The following is a 27897-nucleotide window of genomic DNA, read 5'->3' as shown; positions in this document are numbered from 1 at the left end:
TGGATCTCTATGGTTGATTTAATGCTTGTTGCATGTTTGTACCTTAAAGAACATCAATCTTACCACCCCCACCCCCATGCTCCATTCCCTTAGGAAGCAGTTTGATTGTATTGATGTTGAGGTCACCCCTGTCTTTGTCTTTTTATACTATCATTAAACATAAGTAGGGATGTGTGTGTTCTAGCAAAGCCCACGACGGGAATCATGATCTTCAGTAAGAACCACACTGTGTGCTTCCACTGAGGAAGTGGTTCTTATGCTGGATTTGCATCAAACTTACGTGCACATATTTCAAGACACCGAAGCCCATGCTAAGCCAGGTGTGATCCTGCCTCGGATGGTTTGCTTGGAGAGTGGTTATTTTCAGATGCAGTGACATTGATCTAAGGATGCACAATTTAAGTGTGCAGTGATATGCAGGTGAGAAATGTTCAGAATCTTTGGAAAGGATTTAAAACTTTTTGAATTCGCTAACTGGAAGAAATCAAGTTTCTCCTCCTTTCTTATCTGACATGAGCTTAAAGTAACTCTCTTTTTTTTCTGTCTTAAATGCTCTGAGCTGTTTGAATAGGTCTAGATTGAGTGTATAAATGGATGGATGCATAATGGGTGAATAGATGAACAGAGAGATGAATGGATGGGGAGAGGGTAAATGGATGGATGTGTGATTAGGTAAAGGGAGAAATGCATGGATGATAGGATAGAGGGTATGCGAGTGGAAGGATAAATGATGGATGAAGGCGTTGACTAGTAGCTAATTGATGAATGGGAAAATTAATTCATTAATCAATGGATGAATGAATGAGGGAACAGGGAACACATAAGGATGAGGAACAGTAAACTTTACAGCACTTCCTTGCAATGTTTCATCTACTAAATTGCCCAGAAAAAAAAAATCTAATTTTCCCATGTTTAGTAAAAATGTTATTGAGAGGAAGGAAGAGATGTATCCATTCATTACTTATCCAGGTATGAGTTACTCAGATGATGAACATTGACACAGGAACACACTAAGCCTTGTGGAAGCTAAGTAGACAAAGCAAAGTGACAGCTTGCAAACAGGTGAAGTAAATGTCTGACCCCCATTTTTGACAGCTACAATGACAAGACGTGTCACCACTCTGTGAGGATAGACCAGTGACATGTGACGAAGGCCAACCGAAATTAAGTTGTTATTTTTATTCTCTTTGGAGAAGCAATGTAGCTAATGAATCAGGTTACAAAGACAAATTTTTGCTCAAACCAAACTGACAGCTCTAACTTCTAGATAATTATTCCAAATACCATAAAAAATATCAAAACCAAAACCAAGTGGTACATCAACTTTTTTTTTTGCATTTATTACCTCAGTTAAGCCCTAGAACAGCCCTTTGATGTAGCTAAACATTTTAGTGCTATTTTATTAAGAAGGAAATCCCACTGAGAGGTTAGGTTGATTATCTTCCCGAAGTTATTTCTAGCTTTAATTTTTTATGACACACTTTTCACATGAAAAGTTAATTAATCAAGACAGTGATTTCAAAAATCCTGGTTTTCTTTCTGTGTTATCTGTAGGGGTTTCTTGAAATGTTTTTCCCATGAAGACTTCAGTTCGTATTTCAACATTTTTGTTCTTGGTCAAATAGGGGGAGCATATTTCATATCCCATTACAGTTTACAATCATTTGGGAAGCAAGAAAGTCGAAAACAATGTAATAATTGGAAACAAAAATGTGCATTACATTATACGACATCAGACAAATAGTCTTAACTAGATAAAAGTTTGAGATTCAGGCATATAAGTACAAATCACCAAATTCTGGTAAGGTACCCTTGGGCCTTACAAGTGTATAGTTTAAGGTTGTCATACCCCTTTGGTAAGTATAACAATAATGCTCAGTTTTATAAAACTTTAAAAGATAATATACTTAAGGATGACTGGGTGGCTCAGTGGTTGAGCGTCTGCCTTCGGCTCAGGTCATGATCCTGGGGTCCTAGGATCAAGTCCTACATCGGACTCCCCACAGGGAGCCTGCTTCTCCCTCTGCCTGTATCTCCGCTCTCACTGTGTCTCTCATGAATAAATAAACACAATCTTAAAAAAAAAAAACATTCTTAAATATCAGCGCAGTGTTTGGCAAACGGTAAGAACTCCATAAATTTTCATTGGTACCGTTATTCCCACTAGACAAATGAGAAAACAGAAGATTTGAGAAAGTAAAGGCTTTATTGATAATTTGAAACTAATAAATAATAAAGGAAAGACCAAACATATGTCTTTTAGATTATATTTCAGGACTCTTTCCAATATCCCTAATTATAAACATATAATGATAAAGATTTGTTGAAAAAAAAAAAAAAAAGAAAGTCAACCAAGTTCATGTGACTGTTCATGTAGATTTGTGCCCAGGAGCCAGTTCTATTTTATCCTTACTGCTAACTTTAGTCATTACTCTAGTGAGCTCAAGTAAAATATATTTAAACATAAAAGAAAAATGTAACATATGCTATTAGATATCAGAAGATCTTCAATGAGCTCTTCCTATCTGGTAGTACAATTTGAGAACTAGTTTTCCATAGAATGCAAAGGAAACCTACATTCTTCTTGCCACTCTGAACATGTAGAAGTAAGTCAAAATTTAAACCAGATTTTTCTGCCATCCCTTATTGTATCATATACCCTATTTTAAATTTAAAAAATAGTTGTTAGTTTATGCATCATGCCCTCCACTATAGCGCATATTCTTGGAGGGCACAGTCTATATTCTATGTATCTATATAATCTTTACAATTTGCATATTGATTAGCACATGGTAAATAACTGATAATTATTTGTGAAATCAACTGGAATTGGTTTGATTACAGGTTATCAATATGTCAAGAATTTTTTTCTTTAAGATTTTATTTACTTAACCATGAGAGACACAGAGAGAGAGGCAGAGACACAGGCAGAGAGAGAAGCAGGCTCCATACAGGGAGCCCGACGTGGGACTCAATCCCAGGACCCCAGGTCATGCCATGAGCCGAAGGCAGATGCTCAACCACTGAGCCACCTGGGTGTCCCAATGTGTTAAGAATTTGGCAGTTGTACTGGCAAGTGAGCCTGGGCAGAATTTTAGATCTGGTAATGAGATGACTAAATATTAAATTATGTCATAAAACCCTGATAAAAAATGAGAAATCTCCCTTTAATCATAGTATAAATTATTATTACTAATATGTTATTATAATGATACAAATTGTTACCATAATTACTATCGTTATCTTTTGTTGAACACCATCCATGTGTCCTCATCGCATTTAAAAATGTTTCTAATCCTTACAAAGTCCTTCTCAGTCACATGATAACATAAAGATGATGCATTTGATCGACAGTATTTGGGGGACGGTGGGAGACTAATGCTGCGTACACTTTCCCTGGGCACTGATGAATCAGTGAACAAAAGTCTTCTACTGAGTAGAGCGTCCATTCAAGTAGGTGTGATAGGCAATACTAAAAACCAGAAAACATAATTTGTATAGTATATTAGAAAGTTAAGTGCTATTAAAAACAAACAAGCAAAAAGTAGGGAGTAATAGAGGCTTGGGAATGCCAGGTGGGAAGTGAGGCAGTTTACAATGTTAAGAGTCCAGAGTGGGCTCGTTAAGCAGGTGACACTTGAGCCAAGAATTAAGAGATGAGGATTTTTTTTTCTGAGATGAGGAATTTAAGAGAGATAAAGGTAGGCTTTTGAGTCATTAAGAAGTGACCTTTTTTTTTTTTTTTAAGGATTTTATTTATTTATTCATGAGAGAGACAGAGAGAGAGGCAAAGACACAGGAAGACACAGGAAGAGGGAGAAGCAGGCTTCATGCAGGAAGCCCGATGGGGGACTCGATCCTGGGTCTCCAGGATCATGCCCTGGGCCGAAGTCAGGCGCTAAATCACTGAGCCCCCCGGCATCCCAAGAAGTGACTTTGACTCTATTTCTTCTACTTACTATCTATAGTTTGCTAGAACTCTATGAACTTCTGTTTGCACACCTAGTGAAAACAGAAAGGAGCAGTTACTTTGCCTGGAAATTAAATATATGTGGAAATTGTATAAATATATACAGATCTGGTATTTATTAAATATTATTAAATATATGTGGAAATTGTATAAGACTCGATTTGCATATGCCAAGCATGATTTCATATGTTTAAAAATACAGCGTGCTGGGAAAGGTCGCTCATGTTATAGACAACTGCATGGGAGGTGAGATCTTGACATAGGTGGCCAGTTCCATCTCTGGGTGAACGCCACATTTCTAGGGCTTCAGGTACTCCCTAGAGTTTAGCTCACTCTCTAATTGCCAACTTCTGTATCTTTTTGGGCTCCACTTTTAATTTCGAGTGAAAAGCATAAAATAAGTCCAGTGGGAAATAGGCCATGGAAATATATTAAAAGACTCTACTAAAATGAATTAAAATGAATTTAAAGGGGAAAAAAATACAGATTTAGAGTAGTAGGGAATTTGACAAGCTGGTATGTAGATGTTTCAGTACCTGCTGCTTTCAACAAAATTCACTTAGTGGAATGAAAATTTTGAAAGGATGTTTGGGATAAGCATCCAGAGCAGCTGCTGTACTTTGGCAGTGTAAAATTAAAGCAATTGGCTTCATTTAGCCTTCAAGTGGCAGAAGGATTTGCACAAATAGACGGGGCTGTGACATTTAGGCAGATTCACATAGAAAAAAAAAATGCACCTATTCAAAATATTTACCACTGACTTAATCCTGACATCTACAAAATTTTATGCCAAATCTTATCTGCTATCCCTCCAGTGCTCTTGTCAGTAATGTTAAACCATCACTTCCTGTGCCTGTTGGAAGGAAGTGCAGCCATTGTCTGTCATGCCAATTAACTGTCAGAAAAAGAGATTTACAGGATGGAATGAAAAGGATCCTAGAGAAGCATTCTTTGGGCTGGAAAAGTGAGGATTCAAAAATTTTCAAGATGTTCAAGTAGGTATAGAGTTCTTATAAGCACCGGGGCTCTACGGACACAAACGAGGACAAAACAAATGAAGAAGGGAGGTTGAGATACCTGTTTCCTTAGTACACTATGTGGCGTCAGCATCAAATCTACACATTTGTTGATTTGTTCATCCAATACTTCTTTTTTTAAAAAGATTTTATTTATGTATTCATGAGAGACAGAGAGGGAGAGAGAGAGGCAGAGACACAGGCAGAGGGAGAAGCAGGCTCCATGCAGGGAGCCCAACGTTGGACTCGATCCCGGGACTCCAGGATCAGGCCCTGGGCTGAAGGCAGGTGCCAAACCGCTGAGCCACCCAGGCTGCCCCATCCAATACTTCTTAAGCAACTGCTAAGTACCCATCACTAATCTAATAATTATTGATTCAAGGGTTAGCAAAACAGAAGCAATGGGTGTCGTGAGCCTGTTGCCCCATGAGGGAATGCGGCATTAACAATCAGATAGATAAATGGATAGGTGACACCTGTAATAGCCAGCACACATTAATACAGACATGCAAGTTGTTCAGCTATTAAAGTACTTTTGTACCAACTGCTAAATAACCATTTCCTCCTTCATCCTGGCCCTTCTGGAACCCTACATCTCTCCTGGCACTGAGCTGTCATTTAGCAATAAATGGCTAACACCCGTTACAGCACAATAGCTCTGCCATAACACCGGGATAATCATGCACATCTTCACTTAGATCACTCAATCCAGGCTGATGTGTAGTTTAACCCAAGTCCTCTGATCTTCCATGGAACGTACAAAGATAGGTAATCTTATTGGCAGCTGTTACAGGACTGTTTCCCATCTGCCACCCTATCTTTCGGGAGGTTTCCCTGTAGCAAACTCTTCTCCACCTTCCTAATGTCAATAAGGCATGAGACTTTCCATATTACACATCTGCACCTCCCTTGGGTATAGCTGTAGGCTTTGCTGTAGTCTAGACTTGGAGCCACAATGACCGAGAGGCCCACCACATGTGTTGCCTTTGATCTGGCACCCTGGTTTGATGTCATCCATTGATATTAGAAACATGACGTGCCAACACCATGCTGATCTTCCTTATGTTTTCAGTGTGAGTAATAAACTGTCCAAATTGATTTGGGCTCATGTCTCTTTCCTAGCTGAATCGATGGGGGTATGGCAAGCCTGCTTAGGAGCTGCCACAGTGCTGCTGTTTAGGGACTGCTTGACTACTTGACACCTGTCAAGCAGAGAACTCTCAGAACCCCGTTCCAGCATTCAGGGCAGAGTCAGACTTAATTGGTTCATGTCCGTATCATACCGATCATTTTCTATGTCAAAAATCACAACTGGTAAAAATATTAGGAAGAAAAAATATAATTTTCACAAGAGAATCTAACCAGAATGCTAAAATTATATTTGTGCTTCAGAAATAGATCTCTATACGAATTAGCATGTCAACTGGAATCTCAAGGATGAGTAGGAATTGACCAGGGCAAACAGGGTAGCAGGGAATTTCCCATGATTCTAAGCAGAAAGAGCAGGTACATGTGCAGACCCTGAGGTGTTAAGAAGTGTGCCTTTTTCAGTAAACTATAAAAAAGGCCATTGAGATGTTATATAATGCTCTTGAATCAAGATATTATCTCTTTGTCTCTTCTGAGAGCCTAGTAAAACACTTGTCATTCTACCAATAAAGGTAAAGTGCCTGTGACTTCAAGTAGAACACCAATATAGTTTTGTTGTCTTACTATGTAAAAGACACATTGACAGCTCTTAGTGGTAAATACAGAAATATTGAAGGAGCCCTTAGGCCGCGAGCTCCGTGATATAAAGGTATTGCCTTACGTTGTGTTTATTTGTAACTGACCTCATACCAGGACACTGAAAATAATATAAATGAAGATGTGAGAAAAGGAAGGAAGGAAGGAATAAAAGAGTGAGGGGAAGGGGGAGGAAGAAAGGAGAGAAGGAGGGAGGGAGGGAGGAAGGATGGGAGGCTCTCTACATTTATACATTTATATATAAATGTATAAAGTTATGGGGAGGGGATCCCTGGGTCGCTCAGTGGTTTGGCACCTGCCTTTGGCCCAGGGTGTGATCCTGGAGTCCTGGGATCGAGTCCCGTGTAGGGCTCCTGGCGTGGAGCCTGCTTCTCCCTCCTCCTGTGTCTCTGCCTCTCTCTTTCTCTCTCTATCATAAATAAATAAATAAATAAATAAATAAATAAATAAATCTTTTAAAAAATAAAAATTAAAAAAAATAATAAAGTGCTGGGGATTTATTATACCTGCAGTAAATACCTATTGAAAGACTGAATGGAAAAGGAGAAAGATTTCATGAAGAAATTACTTATAATGACACATAAATTTAAAAATGAAGACATTATAACCTGAAATAATTAACCTGAAAATATATAAATTCCAAATAGACTCATAGTGCAACCTCACAGAGGCATCCCCAAAGAACTCCTACTTGTTGGCTTGCTCAAGGCAATTTAAATGAAGAGGACGGACACAGTTCTCGACTACTCCCTTTACCAGAGCTAGTGAGCAGTCCTTTTTTTTTTTTTTTTTTTTTTTTTTTTTTGACCTAACTTGGGTGGGGTAGACTGTCTTGTCAAACAAAATTAATTGCCAGAAAAGAAGAAAAGATAGAGTAGGATAAACTGTGCCAAGCCCCTATATGAAGGAGTTTGCATTTTATTGTAAAGGCGAAAGAAAAAAAAATACTGTTTTTTTTTTCCTGTTTTTTTAATCAAGGAGAAACAGGTTAATGGAAATGTTCATGAAAAATAAACCTGGTGGAGTATGCGGGTTGACTTGCTGGAGGAGGAAGGGGAGAAAAGTAGAGACTACAGCAGAGAACACAGTAGAACGGGTGTAGCAATCAGTAAAGTAGAAATGAGGGCCCACTCTAGTAGTTCTAATTAAATCAGTAGACAGGGAACAAATGGAATTTGTGACTAAAGGGGCATGGGAAGAAAAGTCGTTTTGGGAATGGGGCAAAGTTAATGTGTTTGGAACACAGGATAACTAATAACCCCGTAGAGGCATCTACATCTTAATCCATCTTAATTCCCCTGCGAATATGGTATCCTGCATGGCCTGCGGAGGTACCCGAGTTAAGACTCTTGACATGGACAGATTATCCTGGATTATCTGCCAGCAATGTAATCACAAAAGTCTTTATAAAAAAGGAAGCAGAAGACCCAGTCAGAGAAGATAAGATGCCAATGAAAATAAATGTTGGAGCTCTGTGGCCACACACCAAGGAGTATAGGAAGCTTCTGGAAGCTGGGAAAGGCAAGGAGCAGATTTTACCCTAGAGCTTCCAGGAGAAACCAGGCTTGTCAACACCTTGACGTGAGCCCAGTGAGATTTATTTTGCATTCCTGACCTCCACAACTTTATGATAATAAATTTGTGTTAAGCCAGTGAGCTTGTGATGATTTGTTTATAGCGGCAATAGGAAATGGATGTGATGTGCCATTGACAATAATATAAACAGAGAGAAGGTTATGACTTCATTCTCTACAGGCTGATTTTGAGGAATCAGAAGACTGTGATTATTTGACATATCTTTCACGAAATTTAAAAATTTACGGAAAGATACAGGAATAGAATTGTTTGAGTCTAGGTGTCATAGGAACCAAAGTTTTCCATGAATTCTCATCTTTAGGTAGAGATAAGAGGAAGAGGAACCAGAATATAAGGCAGACAAGTAGAAAAAAAAAATAGACAGAGCTGGAATAAATGAAACGAGGCTGGAAGGTTTTCAGGAGGTCATAGCGGCCGATCTTCCAGGCAAGGAAATAATCAATTATTCACATAATAATTATTCACATAATTATTCACATAGTAACAGAAAGCTCCCGGACAGTGAAGCCTGTGATGAGCAACGGGTTTTTCAATCCTTGAAGAATCTTTGACTTAAGTGTTTATCCATTGGTGGAATAATAATAATGAAAAAGATTAGAATACAAACGCAAGAATTTTTGCAGTGAATAATAATAATATTCTTCAAAAATGAAAAAAAAAAAGTTGTTTCTTGGGGTAAGAAACAAAGACGAGAGATGGAAAGAAGCTGCAACCGAGCCATGACTGAGGTTGTCTACTCCACAGAGGTACCGAGGGCCTGTGTTGTTCAATTTAGCTTTTAAGTCGTTGGAGTAAAAGTAGCCCAGTGTGGTATGTTTGGAGTCAGGCCGATTTGGTAGCAAAACTTCATTGTGGTCCGATGTTAATCTCTTTGATCCTTTTTCCTCACTAGTCAGACATGGTAATACTATACACCCCTTGGGGTTAACGATAAAATTTGGGAGGTAATATACAGGAATGGACCCATACCTGCCACACTGTGGTAACTTAAAAAACAGTATTTATGAGTATTAAATGGTATTTATTCTTATTTAATAGCAGGGAGAGAGAATAAAGTGAAAATATAGATTGATACCAGATAAGAGAATATAGAGAGATATGAAAAATACCCATGAAAACAGTAATACAGAAGCAGCAATTTTTTTGTACTTTATTTATACTCAAAGAGTCTTTATTTATCTTACACTCACAATTATATAAGCAGCAGGCCATTTGTGTAGTTTGAAGGACGACCCACCATCCAGGATTTTAGCTAGTGTACATAGAGCTGATGGTACCCGCCTGAGAAAGTCACAGATTAGATAACGTACGTTTCTTCTCCATCGCTCTCAGATTAAGAAGCGATTTTCATTACATGTTCTATTGTGATCTGGAATCATTACTCCTAGGAGTTATTGCCTCATAGAACATTTATGACAAAGACAAAATAGATTCATAGTAACTCAGGTGTTTACCTTCATGCAGTAAATACAGCAGTAAAGAAAAATGAGATGCTTGCAGGGCATATTTCTAAGCAGTGTATTCAATCCAGGTCTATCTAGATCACAGAAACCTCCCAAGGCATCGGAGAAAAGGAATCATGTGATAGCCATGGGGAATAAAACCTCCAGACATTGTACAGAATCCTTTTGCAGTTTCTGGATGTGTGGCTTAGGGTCTAAGATTCATTAGCTGAGATCCAAAAAGCTGAGGAGGGTGCCAGGGAAGCAGCTAGAAAGTGCTGTCACGATTCCAAAGACCAATATAAGGAACAAAAAGTCTGTAAGGAAATGTTTGGGCATTAAAGACGATTTGCCTGCAGCTACCATCTAACCTGTAATGGTAGATAGTGGATGGGGGGAAAGTCCGTCTCCCTCCTAAGCCTACGTCTTTTTTCCCCTTTTTTCGTTGCTATCAGTTCTAGGTGCATATGCAAGTGCCATTATATACTCAAGTTCTTTTTCCAGTAAAATGAATGATACGGTACATTCTCTATGAAATTCATCTAGCATAAAAATACACTTGAAAGGGGTAGTTTTCTGCCGAAAGCTTCCTTAGACTCATTGGCTACCATCCCCTACTCTTTCGTTTGACTTTGGGTCATATATTTTCATTTCTCTGAACACCTAGTAAGATTTTATTTTGTGCTGGAGACTGTCACTTACATGTCAGAGAGATTCTGAATTTTACATTCTTTTGAAGATTGTTAGTTTTTGTCCAATAATGCAGTTAAAATGCTGGTGTCCACCTCGACGTAGAGGTGGCATCACCCTTTGTCAGCGCTCCAAGATGGTATCCAGTACCTCTCACTTGACTGAGTTAAACCCCAAAAAATCTGCCTTCTCCTCGGCCTCCCAGAATCTTAATCTAGGTTTTGATGTAGACGTTCTTGAGGTCGGCTCAAAGTAGACTTTATAGTAGCTCAGGACTCAGCAAACATTTTCGATAAATGATCACATGATTAATACCTTAGTCTTCGGAAGCTATATGGTCTCTCTCGCAGCTCCCCAATTCCACTACGGTAACACAAATGTAGCTGGACACTACATAAATAAAGGTGGCTGTGCTCCAATAAAATTTTATTTACAGAAACAGGCAGTGGGCCAGATTTGGCCTTTGGGCTGTGATTTGCCAACCACCGCTCTCCCGCATGGCTATTCATCTAAAGGCTGTTACTTTGTTGCCTGTGGTGTTAATAAGGCTTATGGATGCTTCTAGAATGCTAATGTCCTTCTGCAGTGCTCAGCCTCCCGTGTCTGTTCTGCTCTCAGCCACTTAACAGTTGCTTTGAGATTTGCCTCGTGTAATACATTGTCCTACCTATGTCCAGCCCAAGTCTCAGCCAAGAATTTGCAGGAACATCCCCACAAACTGACTTTTGGAACCCCTGCCCTTGCCCGTGCCCCTCTTCCTGTGTTCTCTTTCCCTCTTCTACTCCAGGCATTCAATTTGCCCCAAACTCTGATCTCTGCCTCCACAGCTCAGGGCAACTGCAGTGATCTGCTGGGGTCCAGCCCTTGCAGCTGGGTCAGTAAATGGCCCGCAGGCAGAAAGCTGGTCTAGTGACAGGTCTCACCTAGCGAGTTTTCCATAATCTGTGGGTCACCCCCTGACCTAATTAGCTCATGGCTGTTTCTGGAGAAGGACTTGGCCAATACCAGTTACCATAAGCAAACGGTTGGGATCTTTTCTTTTCAAATGACAGAAAATATAAATATCTAACGAGACTTTAATTAATGAACGTGAATCGTATGTACTCACAGTAGTGAAAATGCAAGGTTCCTTTGATTTCAGGTGTTATGATGGCAAAGTTTTCAAAGTCACCAGATCCTGTAATATATTTATTTGCTATTTTCTATGCTCTACTTTTTTTTCTAGTACAGTTTTAGCCTCAGGACATTCTCTTTTATTCTAGAGATAAGGCTGTTATAACCCAGACTTAAACATCCTCATATTACACTATCAAGAGAAAGGAAAAAAAAAAAAAACCAACATACTATCTGTTCACTCAGATGAAGAAGAGAGACCACTTTCATTCCAGATGTAAGGGATCACATCCCCATCACTGGAGCTCGGTGTTGAGATAATCTCTCCTAAAATGCACTACTGACAAAGGGTGTGAGCCACTTTCCTCCAAAGTGTAGATGTTCTTGAGGAGAGAAAGGGAACCCACATCAAAGACACAATGACAAACTGATCGGGATAGATTTTCTTTAAATGGCCATGAGTGCTACATGCATATACACATGATGGCAATAGGATACTTATAAAACCTTGATTTTGAGGGAAATTATATATGCCAGCTCTTCAAGGTTTAACATATAACCTTGATATATTAAAAGTTTTAATAGCACTTGTAACCGGATGTTATGCTAAGCTCTGTGCCTGTATAATTTGAGGTTCAGATTTGGTCCTTGTTACGTGTAATAGTCAATCAGTTCCACATCTGTCAGTGTCACTGCCAACTTATTAATGTTGAAACGAGAAGATATTGAATCAAAGAATCAAATGGCCAAAGATAATCTTGGTATCACAACTTCCTACTTTTTTGAGGGTGAGTAGAAACAAATAGGAATTGTTGATTGCCTGCCTCCTAACTCTGTGGTAAAGTGGAATGTAGAGATGATGTTGGTGGTGGTGTGGTTGCCTATATTATATCTCTTGACTATTATCCACATCTTCTAGGTTGGTGCTGCTGAGCAGGGAACATGTGTGTCTTATGTACTAATAGATGCATTGAATCATACAGAAAAAATCCAGTCCTATCATTATCCTTTCACCAACTACCAAGTATATCCTACCGAGTACTTGAGAGCATTTCTCTTATGACTCTATTATCCTCGATGGATGAAAGGTCTTAAACATGCAAACTTTCTCCAAGGGTCTGAGTCAATTCCAACACTTTAAATCTAAAGTTCATCAGTAAATTTTGAGCACATGTCATTTAATATATGTGTATTTGTTAGTTGTAAATAGATTATATGCATTCATATCTTTAGTGGTGAGGACCAGCTATGGATGCAAACTGCCTAAATTTGAATTCCAGATCTGTTATTGCCCAGCTGTGTGATCTTGAGCAAGGTATTTTATAAATCTGCATCTCAGTTTATCATTTTAAGAGCATAGAAACAATGCTCTGTCCCAGATAGAGTTGTTATGTGGAATGAATACGGAGAGAAAGAGTTCAGGTGCGTTATCATCATTGTTATATTATTCTTATACTATCATATCGTGTATGTTATAAGCATAAATAACAAACGAGCTTTAGAAAATGCATAAATATAAGCTCTAATATTTTATATAGGGATATTTTAGTATAAAAATCATAGATTACAGAATATTTTATAATAGCACTTATTTTACGATGTTAACATCTAGAATTAAAATGAAGAATTTCTAATATGCTCACCTCACACTCTAATGGGACGTCTCTAATACTCGCTGTCCATTATTTGCTGTAACACACCTGCGTGTTTTTATTGGTTGTAGAGCAATTGCATCTTATCAATAATAAAGCAGCAGAGCCATTGCTAGGGCTTCTGAAGCCTTCTCTCCTTGTTTTGCTGATGCCACCTTCAAACTTACTGCAATGTGGCCTGGGCCATTTCTTCCCTGCCCCTAAGAGACTCAGCTACTACAGTCCTTTACCGACCTATGTCCCCTATAAAGGAATCACAGTAGTCTTATTTAAGCTCTTTATTAAAACTTTTCAGGGGCCAGAACATTAGGAGGACGCTCTGTTCTGAATTCCCTACTCAGAGTCTATATACATACTTCCCTGATCTGGCCCTAGATGGGTCAGTGTAGTCTTTCCAGGCAGGAGGCTGTGCCAGGAAACACTTGGGGGGGACATTGTGCTGACATGCCTGTAGTGCTTCCTTTTCTTATGCTCCCATCAGAAGATGAAATAGCTGAGATTTTTGATAGCATTCACCATGGCTATAGATGCGTGTTTCTTAGAAGGGGGGAGAAAAGACACTTTTTGTGTGATATACAGCACTAATGTCTTCCTTTATAATCCAGCCCAATTTAAGTTAAATTCTTGAGGAAAATAGCAAGGAACAGATCCAGAAGCAAGACTGGATGGTGCAGCCAAACCAGCCTCCAGTGTTTTGTGGTCTGTAAAAACCTGAAACTCTGAAGCAACATTTTTTTGTTAAGTAAATTAAGACTTATGATAGGGACTCTAGCTTCTTACTAGAAAGCTCAAATGAGAAAATGTACATGTATGAAAATTAAATGTCATAGTGTTTTGCCGTTACTTTTATTAAGGAAGAAGGCACTCTGACTTCTCAGGTGACACACTTAATGTTTAGCAGTTAGAATTTTACATATGGTCTCACCCATATATTGAATAGAAGAAATAGTGAAAGGGCTTATGAGGAAAAGGAGGGGAACTGAGTGGGAAATATTAGAGAGGGAGACTAACCATGAGAGCCTCTTAACTCTGGGAAACAAACAAAGGGTTGAGGAAGGGGAGGTAGGTCAGTAGATGGATTAGCTGGGTGATGGGCACTGATGGGATGAGCACTGGGTGCCATACTATATGTTGGCAAATTGAATTTAAATTCAAAAAATTAATTAATTAAAAAAAAAGAATTTCATAATGTGATGTTCACTTTACATGCTTGCCACTCATGTATGTTTTCAACCTGTGTACACAGATGGTGTTTCCTGGCCTGAGAAGAATCAGTCTTTTCACAGATACTTGTTCAGTGATAAATGTGAATGAAAGCTGCTCAGAATCATGACTAGCTCCTCATAAGTCGCCCTATCTTTTACTTTACTGGAGTTAAATTGAGAAAACAAGTAGGGGCACCTCGATGGCTCAGTGGGTTGGGCATCTGCCTTTGGTCAGGTCATGATTCCAGGGTCCTGGGATTGAGTCCTACATCTGGCTTCCTCCTCAGCGGGGAGTCTGCTTCTCTCTCTCTCCTCCCAACTTGTGCTCTCTCTCACTATCTCTCTGTGTATGTATCTCTCTCAAATAAATAAAATCTTTAAAAAAAAGAAAAGAAATCAACTTGACTTAAAACAAATAAAATTTGGGGGACACCTGGGTGGCTCAGTCCAGGGTCCAGGGATTGAGTCCTGCATTGGGCTCGCCACAGGAAGTCTGCTTCTCCCTCTGCCTGTGACTCTGTGTCTCTTATGAACAAATAAATAAAATCTTTTTAAAAATACAAATAAAATTTACTATCTAGTAAAATCTTCTGTCTTTTATGTGTCTTCTGATAGATTCACATCCATAGAACTATTATATTTAATGAAATTTTATAGCTACTATATATGAATCCGGTAGCTCATCCTTCCAAAACTAGCACCAACATATGATAATATATGTCAGTATCTACAATTCCTTTGATTATTTTCCTTATTCTTCTTATAACCCTCTGTCTTCCAAGATCTCTGGGCTAGATTTTACCAGGTTCAATGAGTCCTTAGAAGAGGTTAAATACTTAAAATCCTGGGAATAGCTTTCAAAGGTATATTTTTTATTTCCGTTGGAATTCATTCTATCTGCCCTAATACAAGTTTCCTGGATTGCTATATTACTGAACAATCTGGGTCATTCTTTAGTAGGGATCCTCTAGGATGAATGACAGGATTTAGGCTGAAATCCTCCCAGGGAGGAAAACAGGCCAAGGCAGGAGGTCCTATCCCTATGCAGACCCCTCTGGACTGCAGGGAACTGATGGTGGCATCTTGAGGAGAGTGGCTGCCCACCAAAGAGGACCTGAGAAAGAAAATAGCATAAGAACCTGGGGCCGGGGTGGAGCGAGACATGAGGACTTGCTGGGCAGCATGGAGGTTCCTTCAGATGGTCACTAGAATGTAGACTGAGGCTAGTACAGACACGCTCATTCCCTTTCCCAACTTCTGAGGACCTAGCACATAACAAGTGGGAGTGTGGGTTGGCCCTCTACCCCTCTCCATTGTCCCTAACTCCTATCCTTGGCTGAGGACACAGCAAGAGATAGAAGAGACATCCTTCTCCTTCCATCCATTGAGGCTCAGTCCTGTGGACAGAAGCTGGCTTAGGCAGGGCCAGTAGTGGCCAGGGACAGTCCCAGTGTGAGTCTTGAGTGCTCAGTGGTTGAGGAAGGTCGATGGCCCCAACGCAGCAGCAATGCACAGCGGGTAGGATGGCATTAGTAAAGGGTTAGGGATGTGAGACTGAGGCCTCTGGCCTCAAGGTCTTCACAGTGTGGGGTTCGGCAGTGGGAAGATAGGAAAGATAGAGACAAACAGGGCCAAGGTGAATACAGGTGGGGGCCTATGGCTCAGAGCTTGTTGGTTTTCTTCCACTTATGGATACCTTCATATTGGAAGTCTCCTTTCTCTGTTTTTTTTTAGTTCAAATTTTTATTTTTAAGCATATACATTTATAAATACACATATGATATATTTTATATACATGGATTAGGTAGCTATTAAGTGATAAGCCTTCTGCTGTCAACTTTTCCTGATGAATTCAGTCTCCTTCTCCAACAAGACCATGAGGAAGATCTTCCATTCTTTACAGTCTGAGATTATTTTCATTGGCTAAATGTAGGAGACAGGGAAAGGCCAGGGGTATAGAGAAGTTCTGAAACCTGAGAGGAGGCAGGTTCTTCTGCAAGTCCTTTATGAGTCTGCTGAGCATCTTCTAGATATAAATACATCTTCCAAACCTGAAGCCATTGCTCTTTTTTAACAGAACAGTTATGGCATTTGTAAAGGTACTGGGATATGGTAGGATAGAGATGTGTGTTGGATTAAACCTCAATAATAAAAAGAATGAACACTATTACACTAGTCTGTTCAGACTGCCATAGTATAAGCCACAGACTGGGTGACTCAAACAACAGAAATTTATTTTCTCACCATTCTAAGGGCAAGAAGTCTGAGATTAAGGTGCTAGTAGATGTGGTTTCTCATGAGGGATCTTCCTCACCTGCAGATGGTACCACTTGAGTCCTCACATTGGCTTTACTCTGTGTGAACATGGAGAGAGAGAGAGAGATTTCTGGTGCCTCTTCTTATCAAGACATGAGTCATATGGGATTAGGGCCCCACACTTAATTACCTCCCTAAAGGCCCTGTCTTCAAATACAACCACATATCAGGAGGGGGTTCGTTAGACCTTCAATATATGAATTTTAGGGAAATCTAATACAGTACAGAACAACTGGAAACATAGCTGACATAAGAAGGCAAAGTATATTCAGGGCCTTGAGCTGGAACTTTGCAACTAGATATTTTGGTCCAGTGAAGAATGTAGTACATATTAATTAATCCAGAATGCACCATTTTCTGAAGCTTAATCAAAGGTTATACAGTATTTTTAACCTGAATTCTAAATAGACTTCACAAAGTTTTTTTTTTTTTTTTTATTCTTTGCAATGAATGAAAGATGCTTAAAGTGAAAAGGAGCATTATAGAATTTACTAAGAAGGTTTGTCTCCCTTTCATTTTACAGGCCCAACAACTTACTGAATTGGAACGAAAATTAGCTGTGGCCAAAAATGAGCTGGAGAAAGCAGCTCTTGACCGGGTAAGTTTACATCTATGAGTCCTCATAGCTTCAGTTTTAGCAGACAAAGCTAGGGTAGACCTATTGCTTCATCTGATTTATCAATGCTCTTCTGGATGCTGTACCTGGACGATGGTTATAGAATTCGTGAGTTCAAAAAATGTGGAACCCAAATCTTTCCTCCTTTTTGCTGCTATCGAATATTGACTCAAGGTTCAGCCTTGTGAGTTCATGACTTTTCATTTTCCACCTTACGGGTACATGTATTCTGTAACACCATGAATAAACACGCTGTAAGGGCCGGCAAAGATGCGAGATTAACCCTGCATGAGTGAGTCATGGAACACATGGAAGTAGTCATTGACACTTTTTTATTTTGGAAATCTTAAATCAGAGTTCTGGAGGTAGAATCATTAAAGAAAGTAGCACTTCTAACCAACGTTGTTCATATAAAAATAATGCAGGAGGGAGTGACCATCCATCTTTGTAACACCTTTTCTTAAATATAATTCACATACCATAGAAGTCACATTTTTAAAGTTGACAAAGTTGTGCTACCATCACCCCTAATTCCAAAAAAATTTCTTAAATGCTTTTTATCTCCTTTATTTCATTTGGTTTTATTAATCACTCATTGTGTTACAAATGTGTATGCTCAGGATAAACCACAACTCCCACTTGATGTTGACCGTTTCCTTTCAGTGTTCTTCATATGAAACACACACGGAGAACAGGCAATTGGCATATGGAAAGGGAAATAGGAAGAAATTGATTAAATAATTCAGAATTACTGTTATGCTGGACTTTGACAAAATTTCTAATCGCCTCTCATTCTTTTTTTTTCATTTTTAAATCAACTTTATGAAGTTTTAGGAAATAAACATTTCTTTATTCTTCAGTTCACTCAAAACAAAAGGGGAGGATGATTTTAAAATAATCTCTTTGTTTACTCATGCCCAATTATTAAATATCCAGTGTAATTTTCTGCAATACTGAGAATATATGTCTAGCACATATTAGTGCAGGAAACTCTGAGAACTCAGTCATAGTATTTCAGACTTGAGAAGACAAACAGCACATTTTTCTCAATCAGAAGAATGGAAAATCTGTACCAAAGGAACAGGGCCATCCAGGAGTAATCTGCATTTTACTAAGCCTTCAACACATCCTCTGATAAGGATCAATTCTTGATTAGGTTGGAGTTAGCAGCCATCATCCTATCTAACACTGGAAAGATAGACCCTCACTTGTGGAAGATATCCTCTGGAAATTTTTTGGTTTATTTATACACAGTGTTTGACATGTAATAAAATTGTTTCTAGATGTGTGGAGAGGAAATACAATCTGATCAGTATACAGAAAGAGAACAAGGAAAGCACAACTGAAGCTGATTCGGACATTGGAATGAGAAAAAAAGATGATGGTTGTGTGTGTGTGTGTGTGTGTGTGTGTGTGTGTGTGTGTGTGTGTGACAATAGAGGAAAGTAGACAAAACAGATAAAAAGATAAAATTTTTTACTAGACTTGGAATCTATTAAAAAAATCAAGTCGATATTGTAGAACTAAATAATGCAAAGCATCTAATTGAGACTTTAACTTTGTTCAGTAGCTGATTAGATAATCAGACATAATAGAACTGAAGACATATAAGGAGAATTAATAACAAATGCCTTTAGTAACATAGAGAAAGTACAAATAAATGGAACATAAACAGAAAGAATAAGAAATGTTTATTAATCTTAAAAATTTTTAAGTATTTATAATTGTTGTCCCAAAAGGAATGACAAACAGAAGCAATATTTGTAGAGATAAAGACTTAGAATTTTCCAAATGGGAAATTATAGATGAGTCCAAGAGACAGATCTCACCATCCTACATCAGTATGTATACAGCAATATTCCTTAAAATTGTATATGGATTTTTAAAAGTATACTTAAGACCCAGGCACTTTTTAAATTCTACTATATTTCAGTACCATTTATTAACAAAAGGTGCTTAACTAAGAAAAATAAAAATGTGACTAAAACCAGTGAGATGTCATCTCAACACCATCAGACTGGTACAAATTTAAAAGTCTAATGATATCAAATCCTGATATGCTAGTGGTGGGAGTGTAATTATTAAATCAGTTTTTAAATGTGTGTATCCTGGGATTTACACTCATCCCCATGTGGTTGGAGACACGCATAAGAACATGAAATACAACAATTTTTGTATTAATAGCATATTGAAATAATTTAAGTGCTTACTGTTAGAATTAGCATATACATTTCCTATATGTTCCATACTCATATTTTCAAATAGTAATCAAAATTTAATTTTAGTGAATAAATGCAAAGACATTTATAGCGGTATTAACACATCCGTAACATACCGTTGAGTAAAAAGAATCAGAATTAGATATATTGTATTTAACAATTGTTCAAATACACAAATCACATTTTTTGGATTATATATCATATAAATAGGTGAAATAAAAAAATACATGCAAATTCAAGAACCCATTGCCTTGGGGAAAGATGGAGTAAAATCACACTAAGGGTGCTTAAAACTACCTCTCCTGTTTCCCAAGTGTTTCATTTTCCTATAATTGTATGGATGCTGATAGTCTTTAATTTATACACACACACACACACACACACACACATAGTTTGCACACACTCTATACATGCCTCATTTAGTGTATACATTAGGTGTATGTAGCACATGTGTGTATATATTACCAATATGTCTATGCATGTTATATGTATTTTATTAAATTATAATAAATATCACATATGACAAAAATATAATATAAACGTGAGGCTTTTTAATATTTAATTCAGCTTGCTATTTACCTGATACTTGTTATAATTGTTATATTGTTCTCTGTTTGTCCCTATATTTTTCAAAATGTTATTTTAAACCATGAAGAAACTGTGCTATCTGCTGTCAAGAGCCTTCCATTTCTGTGATCACTGCTTACCAGTAGTTTTACTTAAAAAAATTAAGCAAGTAAGATCATAGACTTGCTTTGCAATAATATGTTGTGTACATTTATTTAGCTGCTTTGATTTTTTTTAATTTTTATTTATTTATGATAGTCACAGAGAGAAAGAGAGGCAGAGACATAGGCAGAGGGAGAAGCAGGCTCCATGCACCGGGAGCCTGATGTGGGATTCGATCCCGGGTCTCCAGGATTGCGCCCTGGGCCAAAGGCAGGCGCCAAACCGCTGTGCCACCCAGGGATCCCTATTTAGCTGCTTTGTAAGGAAAAGAGATTGCCTCCTAACCACAGGGTAAACCATGGGCGTTTTGATACGGGTTAGAGGAGATAGAATTTTTCGGGTAGACTCATCCTGGAGTCCTTATGGTATCTCCTTGCTTAAATAACAACTAAATATTTTAACCACTCGATTCCTTTATGATCATCTTATTTCATATTTTCCAAGTATTTAAGAAACTGTTTAGGATTTTAAAGAAAGCCTGCATGCCATTTTGTAGACTAGGCCAAGTAAAATTCATCTTGCCATGATTCCAGCTTTACGAGATTTATTTTAATTTATGTGAAAAATAAGTTTATACTAATCTATGTTAATCTCTGACTCTATCCAACTCATGCTACATAATATAACTTTTTAAAAAGGGACACGATTCTCTATAGAATTGGGAGAATCAGAAAGTCAGAGATACATATAAATCCTAAAATTCAACTAGACCATTTATTTTAATCCTTTCTCCAACATCCCTGCCACAATCTCTACGAGATACTCTAAATCCTAGGAAGACATTGGATTTCTGGGATCCCAAGGAAGCTCAGCCTCCTTTGATTTTTTAGCAGCTCTGACTGTTGGAATGTACCCCCCTTCCGTTAAATCTTTTCCCTGATTTGACTACACACGATCCACTCAGGTTTGAAATGCCATTCGTGTGACCCCACGTGGTCAGATCTAGGGGAAACAGAAAATATGTTGGGTGCGTGCTGTAGAGTTCCACAGCTCTCACAGTTTGTTGCATGCCAAAAATTAGGAAATAATTGTTTGTGGAGCTAGGATGTCTCAGAAGCACAGAGGGTGAGTGCATTATAAGTACTTGTGGGTTGTACAAGGTGCAGTAGTCACATAATATGTCCCGAGCAAATTATAATTTAGCCTGAGTCACAGAACTCCAGGTTGACCAAGGGTTTTCCTCCTTCCTCTTACCCATTGTACGCTTTTCTCCACCCCATCTCTACCCACTCCCCACTCGGGTGTGCCTAGCCCACACCATGCCACAGTCTGGATTTGGCACAAGAGCCTTTATGTTGCAGTGTTTAAATAAAGGTTTCCAGAATCAGCCTGCCTTTCTTCAGTCACAACTCTCCCACCGGATGGCCATGTTTGAATTCCTCAGACTCATTATGCATCACTGCAAAATGGAATAATGATAATAATAATAATAATAAATAATAATAATAATAAAACTTACTTTATAAGGGTAGTGAGAAGACTATATGCGTCCAACAAAGTAAAGGACTAAGAAGTCTTGGCACATGGAAAACCCTCAGTAAACGTAGTAATTATTAACGTCAATGACTGAGATGGGAGAGACTGCCTGTTTGTGTTTACCATTTTTCTCTTTAGCCTTCCAGATCTTGTCATTCCTTTTGCTACAGTTACTATAAAAGTATTTCATTTTACTAGAGGTCTGTTTCAACAAATCCCTTGTACCATATGTATGAGGCTCATAAGCTGTGGTCATAAAGGCAGGTAGAAATAGTAGCTCACTTCAAAATGGAGAAAAACTACACTTTAATGAAATTGCTCGCTACCTCTCTCCATCATCTTTATATGAGACTTTTTTACTCTCTTCAGGTGCCGAGCTAGCTCCAAATAACCTTAAATACTTCATAAATATCACAAAAACATCTTCGCGCTCTAACTTGGCTCTCATGACATATTTAATAAAAGAGGTTTCAGTTTACTATCACAACATAAACAAAAATAATCTGAAGATCTAAGAATCAACCTTGGTTTTCCAAACAATCAATTATTTATTTGGCAATATCTTATGAATTATAGGAAGCCTCAGCTACTGGAATGTAAAAACAGCTTTATAGTGTGGAAAACTATCTCTCAAACTTTCATATTAAAAAAAAAAAAACTTTTTTTTTTTTTGTCTATTGAATCTGACCATCACAAAATTTTGCTCAGGAAAGCATGCATGATTTACATCCATATTAAAGATGACACATATTGGGGGCACCTGGGAGGCCCAGTCAGTTCAGCATCTGACTCTGAGTTTCAGCTCAGGTCATGATCTCAGGGTCGTGGGATCCAGCTCTGGGGGCAGTCTGCTTGAGATCCTTTCCCCCTCTCTCTCCCTCTGCTCCTCTCCCTGCTCCTGTGTGCATACTCTCTAAAAAAAACAAATAAATAAGTAAAATCATAAAAAAAAGAGAAAAAGATGACAGAGTGTGAGGCAACCTACACATTCCCAGGACTAAGTAGTAAAAGAACAAGAACTGGCTTCGTTTGCCATGCGTGTCCGACACAGAGGTTGAGCGTCATAAGCAGCTATTGATTAAGTGGGTAAATGAAGATCTAATCATAACTCAATGAACTTGCTATTTATTCTACATACAAGGGACCTAGCACCTACCTAGATAGAGAATCAAAAATGTCAAAGTGACCATACAAGATTCATAGAGCTGCTTTCGTGACCAAAGTAAAAGTTAGGGGAAAAGCCTTGGGATTCACAGTCCTTAGGGGAAAACCCTTGGGATTCACAGCCCTTTGTGGTCTTTCCAAGCCAGCAGCTAATACCATACCTAGATCTCTCTGAGGACCTCACATCTTCATGGAAATGAATTAAGAGGAGGGGGAATACTATCTTGTGAATTTTTATCTGTTAGGAGACGAGAAAGAAGGGGCACAGTTGTCTTTGCAAGGTATATCCTGTTGTTCCCAGAAAAAAGTGCATTTTCTGAGAAAAATACTTGCCTACAGACACATGAACAATTACCTTCTAAATCTCCGACCCATGTTAAGATCATATATGTACTCAGTAATTCCTTTTAAACTTTGCATACTATATAGCACAAGCATTAGTATTTTATTTACTTTTCTAATGATTAATTTATTTACTTTAGAGAGAGAGAGCCAGTGAGGGGAGGGGCAGAGGGAGAGAATCTTCAAGCAGACTCCCCACTGAGTGTGGAGCCCCATGTGGGGCTCAATGTCATGACCTGTGAGATTATGACCTGAGCCAAAACCAAGATTCAGACATTCAACCGATTGAGCTACCCAGGTGCCCCCTAAGTGGAAGTTTTCTAATAGATATTTGGAAAAGGGGCTCATAGGCACAGGAAACAGCAAGTGTGAAGGCTCTAAGAAGCAAATACACTGGGAATCTTTGATGGTCTATAAGTAAAAAGAGGTTGAGGTAATCAGGTTCTTCCTTAAAAAGTTTTGCATCTTACTACTCTGTGGCAAAGCAAGTGAGAAACGGGGTCTGAGGCAAGGAGGAGAAAGACAGGGCATAAACAAGACTGACCCTAGGAGGGAATAGGTTGTAAGATCTTGGACAAAGTGTACTTTGTACAGTTTGTACCGTATTTCATTAGGTGACATCTTGTTACAGTGAACTTCCAAGGGAGCAGTAACCTGTGATTTCAAACCAGACCACAGCTAGCAGTAGAAATGGAAACATAATGATGTCGTGGTGCAACCTCATGGTCTGAGTCCTGCTTATGGAACTGGGTCATCTAGAACCTGAGTAGCATCAGTGACAGGCTCTGTTGAGTCAGAGGAACTAACTGAAAGCTGTTTTTGTGGTGGAAAGCAGAGCAAATTAGGGCAGGGTGGCTCGCAGCAGTGTGTGATCTCTGGCAGGAAAAATCTATGATGTGATCAAGGAACGGAGGTGGGACCTAAGGTAGGAGGCCAAGTTGTATGCTCATGGTCCAAAAAAGAAATAAAATCAGGGGCCAAGATACTTAAGCATCAGTTGAAACACAAGAGCAGAGATAGCTAATGACCACAGCCATGAAAGGTGAGGCGCTGGAGGACATGTCTGTGGGATGTTGACTCTGGCATCTGGGATCTGGGATGGTCCTGACCATGCCGGGACACCAGTGGAACAGATGAGATGATCGCACCAAGTTCAGATGATTAAAAATATAGTAGCATATGTGCACATTCTTGCGTATTGTTCCATTGGAAAGTTTGTCTTCCCTGAAGAGCATTTACTGAAAATCGATGTTCTAAGCAAATTAAGCTGATGCAGTTCATTCTTTATTTTCACATCCAAGTTCAGCCATTACTCAGAAATTTGTTCATCATGGAAACATAGAATGTAAACCTGTTACAGATACATGCATAGTGTATGTAGAGGAGCCAAGATATGAATGCAGGGAATAAAATAACCATCGTTACTTCCTGCATGATCTGAGATGATTGAACGTCTACATTTCAAAGCCACGTTAACTTTGGGTCTGGGCCCAAACTTGCTTGACTCTGTCACATTAACTCTATTTCCATTGAGTTCTGTCTCACTGTAACATGTGAGACAGAAAACGTGTCTAAATTGTCCAGCACCACCTGGGCTATTTCTCCCCTGACCCAGTGCCATGATGTCCTATGCTGTAGTGCGAGAAGAGAAGAGTTATCTATGATGATAACAAACCACCCATAGGGAGAGAAATCTGAACTGCTATTTCATTTATTTTCATTGACAGAGTTTGTCACTTTCTTTCCCTGGCATAAAGAAACAACATTTTCACCTAAGTGTTTATGTCATTTATTCAAAAAACTTTCTGGCGAGTCCCTTCTACTGCATCAGGAATTACATTAAGTCCTAAATACACAGTTCTGAACAAAATAGGCAACTTGCCTGTGTACATAAAAAATCAGAGACAAATTATATGAAGAAAACAAATAATAGATTGAAATTACTGGGTTGGACGAAGACAAGAATTCAGGGGCTCAGGCAAACAGTGGACTCAAAGGGTCCACTTTGAGTGAAAGATCATCATTTAGCTTAGCCCTACCCTGTCCACTTACCAACATTCCTCCACCCTAGTTCTTATCAGATTTTTATGTCATCCTAGATACCTTGTCAGGGCAATATGAATGAGAAGACAATACATGTCGGTCCTATTTCTTATGTGTTCCCAGTTGCTGCTCTTACTGCTGCTTTTTGTTGTTTATTTTTTAATCTCTTGCCCGGATCAATCAGATTCCTTAACTTGCTGTTCTTCTAGAAAAAAACATTCTTTCTCATCTTAAAGATAAACCTTATCATATGCCACACTAGAGTAGAAAGCTCAGAGGTAGACATTGGGAAGGATCTAAGTCATGGTCGCTACTCTTCAGGACATAGGAAATAGGAGCAGATGCTATATGAGGGTGTGTATTCCTGGCATAGACTGTAGAAGAAGACTGTAGAAGAACACTACCTCCACAGGAGGACAGCAGGCGTTGCTGCTTCACTGACCCCTGGGTCCACTGCAAGGGTACACTCACATGTGCCAGCTTGTCCAAGGGTCTTGGCCCCAGTGACCTCTTCATCTCTCTTGTCCCAAAGGCTACATCACATGTCTTGAAATGAATGATTATGTGGCATTTTCTTATTTGGGCCTACATCCATGACCTTTATTATGCCTGAATGACCATAAGGTTTTCTAAAAGTTGTGTGTCTCTCTCCATTTTGGCACTGGGGGATCTCTCTGTCATTTGTACTAGCTTTGTATTAGTATTATTTATTTCTATTATTATTATTATTATCATTGTTTACTCTATCAGCACTTAAAAATATTTTTAGCAGTGGAATCTGGAAGATGGGAGTTACAGATGGTTGTCTACAGTAGTTCAGTCTGCCTTGTGATATAAACCGGAAAAAAATTCTGGAAACCTCGAACTTTCATTGCGTCACAGTAAATTAGTAATAAAGATACCAGTTCTACAGATGTTAGAAAGCATAAAGTTATTTCTTGCCTGTGAGAGAGCTTGAAATATTGTGAAATCCTATGCAAATATAAGAAGGTGTAAATAATAGAATTTATGATCACGTCAGATTAATTCCCTCCACTTAACAAGGCCCACAGGAAATAAATGTTTAATTAGAAGCAAAATTGGTATTTTTCCAATCTGCGCAAATTGAGTGGCACTACAGACTACTCTGAGAAACACAGGTGCCTACATTGCTGGGGGGGAATGATTTGTAATAAGAGAGATTGATACCAATAGAGAGGTGATAGGTTTAGGGGGATCCCTGGGTGGCTCAGCAGTTAAGCGCCTGCCTTCAGCCCAGGGCGTGATCCTGGAGACCCGGGATCGAGTCCTGCATCAGGTTCCCTGCATGGAGCTTGCTTCTCCCTCTGCCTGTGTCTCTGCCTCTCTCTCTGTGTCTCTCATGAATAAATAAATAAAATCTTTAAAAAAAAATGTATCATGAGACACAGTAACTCCTAACAGACTGAGTGTGCATTACACCGTGTGTCGTAGTGGTATTTAGAAGTCAGGCGATGACCTTCGGAAACTGGTAGGCATTAGCGTGGGGAATGAGTGAGTGTAGGCAAGGAGGACAGAGAGACTCAAATCAAAAAGAACAACTGGATCCACATGTAAAAGTTGTCATCTCTCTTTTTTCCCCTGCAGGACTCACAGCTGAAAGCAATGAAAGAGACTGTCCATCTCTGCCTGTCAACTGTGTTCCGTAATCAACCTCCCCCTTTGAGTCTGACCAGGTCAAATCCAACTCAGATGCCAGTTCCACCTGGGTCAGTTGGCCCTCTGATTTCTGATGCAAGTAGAATGCAGGTACACTTTAGTCATGCTTTCAAAGTATAATCGAGTAATGCGCTGTCGTCATACTTCATTCTATGTGCTCATCAGAGTGGGTCCCAGTAAGAAACCAAATTTGTTGAAAGATCAGGAAATAGACGGAAGACAGTAACTCTTTGTAAAGTCTCTGTGGTCACGTGGAAAACACTGGAAGACAACATTTGTTTTAGAGAGCCGGCTGTTCCTTTTTAGCCAGCATTGCCTAATTATAAAAATAATTATCATTATTATTCAAAATCATTTTAAAATAATATTTAACAGTGTGATTTTGATTTATTCATAATAATTATGATCATTTAATAATATAATTTAATAACAATACTTGATATATCATTTGATGGGATTATTATTAATAATGCTTTCATGATAATAATACTTACTATTTTATAATTAAGAGAAAACATCTTATACTACATACCGGTATATACCAGAGATCTCATATGGAAAATACTTTCTCCTAGGGCATAACACTCATCCTTACAAAAGTGGATACTTATTTTAAAAATTAGGGCCACAGTTTTCAACACCTTCCTGACCCTGTGACTCTCTTGGAATCCTTGTAAGGAAATCCTGACAGTTAGGACCCACCCCAAAACTATTAAATTCTTTCTGGTTGGGCTCTAGACATCAACAGGTTTTAAAAGCTCCCCAGGAGATTTTTGAGAACCACTGAATCAAGCAAGACTCTCTCCAGCTCCCACCACCACCCTACTTTCGACTGGGCCAAGGAGCATGCGTTGCTTTCACGTTTCGGTCCTCAGAACCTTCGAT

The 27897-nt window shown here is 38.8% G+C and overlaps 1 protein-coding gene across 3 annotated transcripts in view; it reads left to right on the top strand.

Annotated features, from left to right (window-relative positions):
* The window catches only part of LUZP2 (leucine zipper protein 2), a 474256-nt gene that overhangs the window by 374601 nt on the left and 71758 nt on the right, over positions 1–27897 (top strand). For all 3 annotated transcript variants that reach the window (XM_072725376.1, XM_072725378.1, XM_072725377.1), the window contains exons 8-9: positions 17270–17344; positions 26941–27102. In XM_072725376.1, coding sequence (XP_072581477.1) covers positions 17270–17344; positions 26941–27102 — 237 coding nt within the window. The remainder of the gene's footprint in view (positions 1–17269; positions 17345–26940; positions 27103–27897) is intronic.

Source organism: Vulpes vulpes, chromosome 11 (genome assembly GCF_048418805.1).
Source record: "Vulpes vulpes isolate BD-2025 chromosome 11, VulVul3, whole genome shotgun sequence".
Lineage (NCBI taxonomy): Eukaryota > Metazoa > Chordata > Mammalia > Carnivora > Canidae > Vulpes > Vulpes vulpes.
The sequence above is the reverse complement of the archived record's forward strand: the minus strand, read 5'-3'. Positions and strand labels throughout refer to the sequence as shown.